The sequence below is a fragment of the Dreissena polymorpha genome, chromosome 7 (genome assembly GCF_020536995.1).
Source record: "Dreissena polymorpha isolate Duluth1 chromosome 7, UMN_Dpol_1.0, whole genome shotgun sequence".
NCBI lineage: Eukaryota > Metazoa > Mollusca > Bivalvia > Myida > Dreissenidae > Dreissena > Dreissena polymorpha.
Genome location: NC_068361.1, coordinates 67221066 through 67231619, shown reverse-complemented (window position 1 = coordinate 67231619; position 10554 = coordinate 67221066). Strand labels below are relative to the sequence as shown.

General features: G+C 38.1%; 1 protein-coding gene and 1 long non-coding RNA gene across 2 annotated transcripts; both read left to right on the top strand.

Annotated features, from left to right (window-relative positions):
* The first annotated feature begins 880 nt into the window (after positions 1 to 880).
* LOC127839789 (uncharacterized) lies at positions 881 to 3001 on the top strand. The gene is made up of 2 exons (XM_052368175.1): positions 881 to 938; positions 2211 to 3001. Exons 1-2 carry the CDS (start codon positions 881 to 883, stop codon positions 2999 to 3001), a joined length of 849 nt encoding a protein of 282 aa, XP_052224135.1.
* A 219-nt stretch (positions 3002 to 3220) lies between these two features.
* Positions 3221 to 4061, top strand: LOC127839099 (uncharacterized). The gene is made up of 2 exons (XR_008030148.1): positions 3221 to 3354; positions 3746 to 4061. It is a non-coding gene; the product is annotated as an uncharacterized LOC127839099 (long non-coding RNA).
* Positions 4062 to 10554: the final 6493 nt, after the last annotated feature.

Sequence of the window (10554 nt, the reverse complement as noted above, 5' to 3'; positions counted from 1 at the left end):
TCAAGAATAAACTATTTACGAAGTAAACGTTTATTGTAAACGTGACATAAATAACAAATACAATACTATTATGCTAAAATGTTGAATACAAATGAACTTGTATTATTAAGTAAAAGTCGCTAGCTCGAAAAAAAGATAATTTATGTATTAAAAATGTATAAATTTAAATATATAAAATACACTGTATAACGTTTTTTAAAAACTCATTTCATACAACTGTATCTATGAAACATAGACCAGATTCTGCTACATCATTAGATTTGTGTGCAAGTGATCTTTTCCTATCTTAAAGGGAATTTTGGAAATGACAATTTAAAAGAAAATGTCGAATTTCAAAAAAGATCGTATGGATAATATTCCAACTAGGAAAATAACAATCCAGCCTTGTCTCAAATATATTGTATTGCATAAATAATCATCAATCAAAATGGGACGAAAAAATAACCGTTTTAAAAAGTTTGCATCGATATGTTAAAAAAAACTTGCATTATTGACTTAGCGTGTTAACAGCCATGCACAGTCAAAGTCCAGGACGGTGTATTGGCAGCCTGTTATCTTTTGCTTAGAGGTCCCTAGTTCGAAACTAAGGGAATTCATATTATGTTTGTCTTTTTCTTTGGCATATTTTTTAATATTAATTTTTGTATAGTATATTCAGTTAGTGACATTTTTTAGCACTACGAAAATTTTAAAACAAGTCTTTTTGAAGCAAGAAAATAAATAAATCACGCGTGTTTTGCTAAATACTGCTTAAAACGCTAATTGTGTATTTCACAGAAGAGTCCAACTTAAAATGTCTCGAAATTTATAACTCTCTTAACACATACTCCATGACTAAAATGTTATTCTTTATGATCTGTGGTTCTGCAGACAATCTAAGATGAACGTGTTCTTGTTGACGACACTTTTCGTCGGCACCGTCACAGCCGTCGGTAAAGGTAGGGGAATAGTTTTAGTTTGAATATGAGCCTCACTCTGGGAAAACGGGGCTTAAAGCATGTGCGTAAAGTGTCTTCCCAGATTAGCATGTGCAGTCCACACTGCAGATTAGCATATGCAGTCCACACAGGCTAATCAGGGAAGACACTTTCCGCCTTAACTAGATGTTCGTTTAAAAGAGACTTCCTGTCAACAAAATATTCCATAAAAGCGGAACTTGTTGTCCCTGATTAGCCTGCGCGAACTCTAAAGCCGTATCTGGGACGATGCTTTACGAATATGCATTTTGCCTGGTTTCAAATGAGGACGGCACATATCTTACAATCTTTATTTCAGTCAAAAATCCAAAATATTCTGTTTTTTTTTAATTAAACCAGTATCGTTTTTAATAATAGTCATAATAAACGTCCATTTTATATTTTATTCGTTTAGTAAGTGTTGTTTTTTTTACTACAAAGATATTCCTAATGTATTAAACATGCTTAACATTATCGAGATGTTTATGTTTTTAGACAAGTACTGCACTAAGTCATTAGTCGATATCAAGAAAAAATGTTATTTTGATAGCTGAAGGTGAAGTGTTCCGTCTATCTCGTCCCATCAAGAGTCCTGAGTATTCACGACACGCCCACGAAATGAGCCTTGTTCTGGGATAACAGGGCTTAATGCATGTGCGTAGAGTCGCTCCAGATTAGCCTAAGCAGTCAGCACAGGCTAATCAGGCACCATAATGTCTGCCTAAACTGGTTTTTTGCTAAGCAGACACTTAATGTAAAAAAAATATCATGAAAGCGCACTTGCATTAAGCCCTGTTTTCCCAGAACGAGTCTCAAATAATAGCGTGTCCTTCGTGTAGCAAAATCATGGAGTGCTATACAAACATGCGTGAAATAGCTTAAATAAATTGTATTTCGTGTTTTCCAGTATTGTCACCGACGCGTCATTTTGATTGTATAATTGTTACATTTCACGGAATTTGAATAATGAGAAAGAAAAAAAAACATTAACCCTCATGCAGACATCACTGCGATACAAACCCTTAATTTCTGAAAAGGATTTAGACATCCTTTAAGATGTACCGCTAAAGGAGGAGTATTGAAGAAGCAAGGAAATATTCCACTCAAAGCTATTTCTTACAACTTAAACGAACATTAAGAAATATGTAAAATATTTCTGGACAGGCGACAGGAAGTGGCTTGTCGTGATCGCAGTAGCTCTTCTGTACATATTTGCACGTACATGTACTCAGTAATTCAAATTTGTATTTCCAGGGGGACATGGCGGTGGATTTAACGTTGATGGTGGTGGTATATTTTCCGCTGGAGGAGGCTTTAGAACCGGCGCCAGCTGGGGAGGAAGATCAGGAACTGGTGGCGCAGGATCCGGGGGTGGTCAAGGTGGTTCGGGAGGTCAGACTGGATGGAGCGGCGGAGGCTCATGGGGTGCCCAAGGTGGTCTAACTGAAGGCTGGACTGGCGGATCTGGAACTGGTGGCGGTGCTTCCGGTAGTTGGGGAACTGGGGGCGAATGGAGAACTGGTGGTACAACCGGAAGCGCCGGCGGTTCAGCGGGCGTAAAAATTATAATTACTGGAGCTCCATCCGGAGGTCCAAGCGGACCCTCTGCTGGCGGCCCGTCCGGAGGAATCTTCATCTCTGGATCTGGTTGCGGTAGCGGCTTCTTCATCGGATCTACAGGCGGTTTTGCTCCTTCCGGCCCAATCGGCGGCCCAGTTTCCGGAGTCCCATCAGGAGGCGGATTTTTCTCAGAATCTGCTTCAAATGAGGGATTCATTAGCGGCGGTTCCGGTCCTTCCGGTCAAGGTCCTTTTGCAGGCGGTCCCTCTGCCGGTGGATTTACCGGCGGTCTTGCTCCTTCCGGCCTAATCGGCGGCCCAGTTTCCGGAGGCCCATCAGGAGGTGGATTTTTCTCAGGATCTGCTTCAGGTGGCGGATTCTTTAGCGGTGGTTCCGGTCCAGGTCCGTTTGCAGGCGGTCCCTCTGTCAGTGAATCTACAGGCGGCTTTCCTACTTCCGGCCCAATCGGCGGCCCAGTTTCATGAGGCCCATCAAGAGGCGGATTATTCTCAGGATCAACTTCAGGTAATGAACCCGGCGGGTTCGGTCCTTCCGGTCCAGGTCCTTTTGCAGGCGCCCCCTCTGCCGGTGGATCTACAGGCGGTCTTGCCCCTTCCAGCCCAATCGGCGGCCCAGTTTCCGGAGGCCCATCAGGAGGCGGATTTTTCTCAGGATCTGCTTCCGCTCTTTAGCGGCGGATCCGGTCCTTCCGGTCTTGGTCCTTTTGCAGGCGGTCCAGTTGCCGGTGGCCCCGCTGGTGTGGGTGGAGCATTTGGTGGCGGCTTCAGCGTTTCCGGTGGCGGTTTTGGCGGTGCTGGACGCGGAGGAGGCGGTAAAAGTAAGCGTCCAATACAACATCATTTGCATGATGTTAAACTCAGTGTACAATAACACTTGCTTAACAAAACGATAAACTGAGCGTATAATAACACATTATTAACATAACGTTAAAGTTGGCGGCCAATAACACATCGTTAAATATCAAAGAAGAAAGCGACAAGTAACATGTAATACACTTTAAGCCAATGGACGCGTCCGCACACAAAAGGTTAATTTATTAAAACGCTTTGAGTGCGTCGTCCGTTTAGTTTACATCGTAAGCCTTAAAGTATTGATGTTGAGTCACACAACATTTTATATCATATCCATTCTCAGTAAACAATTAAAAAGCTGTTCAGTGTTTTTCCAACAACACATGGCTGATGTATTATAATAATGTTCTTTTGCAGAATATTAGACTGGTCCGATAGAAGACAGTCGTTCACAAAATATCAGCGACCATAAGGTGTCGATGTCCACTGGCACCTTATCTCACTACCCGACGATGAAGACGACGGATTGTTCAACCGACGAGATTGTATGCCCTCTGTAGCTTATTGCTTTTTGATTGAAATTGCTTTTAATCAATATTGTTTTCCCTTATATCCGCTTTGATGCATATATTTCCTACATATTTTCGCAATAAATTATTGCTTGAAAATGCCTTGCTTTTTTGGAATCCGTAATGAACAACTATCATACTCAATAAAAACGAAACAACAACAATCAGACGGTCATCTCTTATCTTATATGCCAGCTTAAATATCGACGCTGATAGCTGAGAAAGACCTTTGTCAAGAAATAGACGCGTTTATTGACACATATTGAAGACATTAAATGCACGAAACTACGGACATATGTTGATCAGTTCTACCAAATTCCATGCATTGAAATGTTTTTGCTTTATTATTTTTATTTATTTATTAAAAATAAAACTGAAAATAAAAGGCGTTGCTTCATTAGAAATTAAACGAAGGAAACTTTACGGCTATGAACGACGTATTAAATGGCCCATCTGCAAACACCATAATGAAGGATGGTCACAACGGCTATGAACGACGTATTAAAGGGACCTTTTCACAGATTTTTGCAGATATTGTAAATTTGTCATTAAATGCTTTATATTGATAAATGTAAAACATTGGATCTAAAAAGCTCCAGTAAAAAAAGAATAAAATTAAAGTAAGAAAAAAAGTAACCCTCAACTTGGCTCGAACTACTGACCCTTGAAGTAAAAGTCTAACGCTTAGACCACTCGACCATCCGTGCTCATACAATGAGAGATGTATTTTATACTTAATATAAGCAATCCTCGTAGTGTTACAACATTAAACGAAAACAACAAAACTCTCCACAGTTTTTAATCGTTTCGCGTTGCAACGCGTTATCATTTTTAGGTTTTTAAATCGCCAAAAGATGCATATAATGGATATTTTAGAGTAGGTGAATGATCAGTATAAGGGTTTCCTCACAATTATCATAACTAAAACGAAAATTTGTTAATCTGAAACAATTTTTTTTTAATTTCGTCAATTAACCATAACGTGAAAAGGCCCCTGTAAAGGCCAACCTGCCAACACAATAACTAAGGATCGGCACAACACGAAAAGACTCCATATCTCCAGATTTTTGAAACGTAACATACTAGTAGTAGTCCAGTAATGTATGCATTGTGAAAAGAAGAACAGCAACATGTTGGATTCTATATGTCTAGCCGTGTGTTTAATGAAGAATTCTCTATCAATATCCCAAAGAATCAGATTGGCCAAAGTAGAAAATTTTTCAATACGAAGGCGTTGCAGAATTCATTCTTTACCAACAGAGAGAGGTAATAGCACGGAGAAATAATACAACTGAATTCAAATTAGCAGACAGAAAATTCATCGCATACACATTTGATTAACATTTTGTTTTCAATATCCAAGTGCATTTTTGTCAATGTGATGTTTTTTATCAACAATTTACACTGAACTATTCTCTCTGATTACAATCTGGCCGATGGCAGTGGTTAATATTTTGTTTGGTCAGCACTACATGGCAACAGTTATTTCAATGAGATTGCAACACGCATATTTCTACGTTAAAAGCCTTGCCGGCACAACTGTAACCGATGCTACATTGCTACAATTTATATTGCACTTTTTGCTAAAAAACACTGAATGTTATGTTTCAAGTAATTTAAAACGTTGGTTTGTTTTACTCATAAAAGCGGAGGTTTCTGATCGAACTCCATTGTGTTGCCTGTCTGAAGAAGGTCGGAAACCCATCGATCCGTTTTGATCCCAGTTATCCATAAACAAAGAAATCCGAGCCACTACATGTATTTGATGACATTTTGCTATGACATTTATCTTGCCCTTTGTCAGCAGTGTTTCCCACTCTGAGACGTCCTTACAAAAAAAGTCCCACTGGTCTGCTCTGATCTGGCCGTGTAACCCAATATCCAGGAGCTTCCAGGCTCTAAACCATAACGTTCGGTTGTGCGAGGAAACTTCGGATTTAGAAAATTGCTGGAAAGGTTTGCAACTATCGCGTTGTCGCATTGTCGCTATCGTACTATCGCAATGTCGCCATCGTACTATCGCAATGTCGCCATCGCACTATCGCATTGGCGCTCTCTGGATGTTAATGTGTCACCATGATGGCACTAACGGTATTCCGTACTGGTGTACGCTCTTGTGAAGTTTTACGCTTGCGCTCTGTTTTCTTCATTTCATGTAACACATTTCAAATGCCTCTTTTTTATTTGCGTCACTACGGTATAGACTAAATACTTGCACCATAACCTTCTCAGAACAACGGCAGGTTAGTACAATCGTTTGAATCCTGATGACCATACAATGAAGTGCCTGACATGGTCTTTTGATGTGATTGGCTGCGCAAGTCCGGCTAATTTGGTCAAGGCATTAAGGAGACATAACAAAAATGCCATTGATTTTACTCTCACAGCTTTACATACCAAATCATGTGAACTAATGCTATCCACCAGAATTTGCCAAGCCTTGGTTCATGTATCCCTGAATAATTATTCCAAGCCGTGCTGTTTGCTGTGCCCGATATTCTGTCTTTACAGCCATTTTGTACGGCTGTGAAAATAGTGCTCTGCCCGTATTCTTCGTAAAGTCTTGCTTCCAAAATGGTTTACAAGATATCAAAGACTAGGTACCTTTCATCGATAGGAAATAAACCAAAGTTCTCCTCATATAATGTTGTCGAATAATTTCGTGTCCGACATAAGAAGCCATTGCCAATAACTTGTGTCTGATAATCATAATGGCTTATATAAACTTAAAGCACCTGTTAAGAAACAGGTGCTTTTTGTTTATATAAGCCTTGGTGATTATAGCGTCTTCACTTAAAGTTTCATACAAAAACTTCATCAATTTTCATGACAGAGGTCGGTTGATATTGTAGAAAACTAAGAAACTCTACTGTCTTTATTTTCCGAACATTCGGACGACTCGATCACGTGCCTTGAAAGTGTTGACTTTTTCACTACTAGAATGCGAGTGAGAACGTTCCTGTAAACGACTTTGTGACGACACATGTTCTGTTTTAGAGAAAAGCATGCTAAGCTGCTGTCTAGAAACAAGATCTTTGTGTTCCCCGTCTCTTCTAAAATGTCGTAACGTAAACGACGTTTGTTCGACTTTAACGCCGAAGGTGTGCTAGCGTACGACTCTACGTCGGACGCACTAATTCCCCGTATACCTTGCGATTCCGAACTAGATAAAGAACTTCAGAAACAAAAGACAAGAACGCCTTCGGTCAATTTGTATTTCACGGCCAGGACGTAATCAAGAGCTTTATTCAAAATGCTTTCTTCAGGAACGTACCCACAAAGCATAATGCAAATTAGTCCTATACAGGTCCGATATGGTTTTATTTTGCGTTAACTATACCAGCACGATATTCATTCGGGATGTTTGACCGATATTGTCTACATACATGCAGATAGAAGACAGTGCCTAAGTCAAATTATACACATATTCCAATGCGCTTGATAAATGTTATACTTAATCAGAGCAAGAGGTAAAACTGCTTAATACTACATAGTAGAACGTAGCCCCGTACGCATCTCCATTGTTGCCATATTTCAGTCTTCAGGAAGGTCACGGGTTTGATCCCCACTGTGTGACTGTTTTTAGCTCCTAAAAAGACACCAAGTAGTGGTTCTACCCAGGCCCAAGACTCATTGAAAAGTCCAATTGCGTCGATGCTCAAGACGAGTCCTGCAACTACTGTGAAGAAGAAAAAGAAGAAGACGAAAAAATAAGAAGAGACTGCATGCAGTAGAGCTATTTTTATGTGAAACATAATGACCAACTTTGTTACACCTAGCTTATTGGAATATTGTGTTGATACATATCTAACTAAATACTTACATTATTTGGTAGATCGAACATATTGAATTTATATGCTTATAACTCTTTTGCGATATCGTTTTAATGGATTTTCCGTTCTCACGACACTAGAGCACTTAACGTATGTGTGAAGAATTTAATTCATACGTTACGTTTTGGCATTCAAGTTTTCATTTTCTGTCTGCAAAGTAAATTTCATTATAGTCGTTTCAACTGCGCGTTTCGTTTGTAAGTAATTCTGGGGTAATTATGAGGCTCGGTCAGCCCTCAAACCGGTTATAACCACCAATGCTTTGGATGTACTGTTCTAATACGGCGATCTCAACTTTCATTATTTTATGTTTATATTCTGTAACAAAGGTAGCAGATTAGAACACGAATTTCTTTCCTGTTATAGTTTCTGGAGTTTCATTGTGTGTTATATTGTTTGTGCATTTAACCTATGAGAACTGACTAGATTCATTGAGTCATTACACCTGGTGAAATACGAACATGATTGAAATGTAAATTTTATTTATCTGGTTTTATCATTTATTTCAATAATAGAAACAATACATAATACAAATAATACAATTCATAATAATAATACATTATACAATTGACAAGTGATCTTGTGTTCAAAGCTGACTGTAGGTATTGCTACAGAAATAAATTAAATTATAAAAACTGAAAAAAATGCTAAACATAACAAACAGGGGCGTTTTTGACCATTTGAGAAAACAAAGTGTATCGTTATGCCTGGTGGCGCGACTAACCAAATCATAGAATGAATATTCTGACACTTATAGTTCTAGATGTTTCTGTTCAAGCCTAAATTTTAAATTTTGATTAATATGACTGTTCTTTAAAGTATATTAAAACGTAAGGAACATGTCTGTCTAAAACAATAAGCATGAAAAATACGAGCAGTCTAGGAACATTGGACGTTCTAAAAAAATTGTACCATGTAATTTATTATAATTTTAGTTTCCAACAAGAATTTATAAAAGTATACATGGTACACACACAGAATAACAAAAAAACAAACAACATATATAACAAAGAACTGGTTGTTTTTGATACAGTTACATACTGTTTATTCTGATTGATTTAGATACCACCAGAGTTTCAATTACTGCAGAAATCAGCCATGCTGGGATGCTTTTTTTCCAGCATCTTTATCTTTAATACCATGGAGCTTGTTTTTTTTAATATGTTTCATTTATGATTTTGGTTGAAGCCCGGAAGCGAGGCGATATAATTAAACACTTTTTAGATAAACGATAATAAATAAAGATTTTTTTTCCATTAAAATGAGGCAAACATTTTAGTGTTCAAAGGAACATTATTTTTCGTAAAATCTTCCTAAAGTAATGGTCATTGGCGTACAGACGCATATGTATACACCTATCATTGCACAGTTTTTCAGGCATAACACAGATGAAGTTTTTGCCCATCATAAACTAAATCACAATTTCCACTAAACTAAAGCACAATTTTCAATTATTTCATGACGTACCTCACCCAATAGCATAAACTAAAATATAATGGTTTGTTTTCATTTAATCATTGTGTTACGATTAAATGATAGTTAAATGTGTCGTCTTAAAACAAAGCAGTTTTATTTGTGGCTCCGATCGTACACTGAATACGCAATTGTTTGATCCATCTTGAACACTTACAATACCTAAAAAGGCATTCAAGTTGGATGTTCATGACAGCAGCCTTTAATACCACATATGTTTAGAGAAATTGCAAACATAGATATAATAATAATCTTGTTTCGCTTTTTGTTTTGTATGATGTACAAAACGACATGTAAATGCATATGTCTTTATGGATAAGATTCGTTTGTTTATGAGCCTTGCTCTGGAAAAACGGGGCTTATTGCATGTGAGTGAATTGTCGACCCAAATGAGCCTGTGCATTCCACAGAGGCTTATCTGGGACGACTTTTTTTGCTTTATGTTAATTTTCGATCAAAGGAAGTCTCTTTTTAGTGAAAAATAAAGTAAAGGCGAAAAAAAATGTTGTCCCCGATTATCCTGTGTGAACTGCACAGGCTATTCTTTAACGACACTTTACCCACATGCATTTAGCCCCATTTTTCCAGAGCGGAACTCACATTAAAAAGCCCTATGTGTGGATCGGAAAATTACCAATACATAAACTGTTGTCCTTATTTACGGGACGAGCCCGATACAAGTATTTAAAGAACGTAAACACACCAGGGGCAGACAATTTCATGTACTACTTATTTCCTCTCGAACGCTTTAATTGAATCTGTGACAACGTTTTATATTAACAAAATATATGATTATATGAGCGTTCATACATATGAAAACAATAGGATGAGAATCAAATAAATTAATACTGCGCACCAAATAATATAATGTTCATAATTTAATACCGTATAACCCGTCAATAAGCCCATTTATGGCTGTATGCATGTTTTGAAACGAATATGTGACTATAAGTATAGTCATGATTCACGTGAAATGTAAGTATGTGTATTTCATTACTATACAAACATTCTGAAGTACAATTTGGGAATTTCATTTTTAGAACAGCCTTCCATGAGCATACGTTTTACCACCTCTAACAATAACTCTTTTTTGCGTTTCCGTAACGCATACAACATGAAATCCGGGACATCCTGCTCACCGTTATCATATCCATGTTTCACAAGTCCGATTAGAAACAGCATCTCCAGCTCCATCCTTGTTTTGCTGAACCACAGCATCGGCTCTGGGGACGCGACAATGGCCGTTCGTATCTTATCCAATCTCAGTATTACATTGGGACCCATCTCAATCATTTCCGTGATATCTTTTATCCATTTACGCTTCAGCGCGTCCTCCAAACCACAGGCTTCC

Bases quoted from the DNA above. Each gene is read 5' to 3' on its own strand.
- LOC127839789 (XM_052368175.1), top strand. From the start codon at position 881: ATGAACGTGTTCTTGTTGACGACACTTTTCGTCGGCACCGTCACAGCC. The intron at 939-2,210 runs GTAGGGGAATAG...TTGTATTTCCAG, and splicing joins CGTCACAGCCGTCGGTAAAG to GGGGACATGGCGGTGGATTT.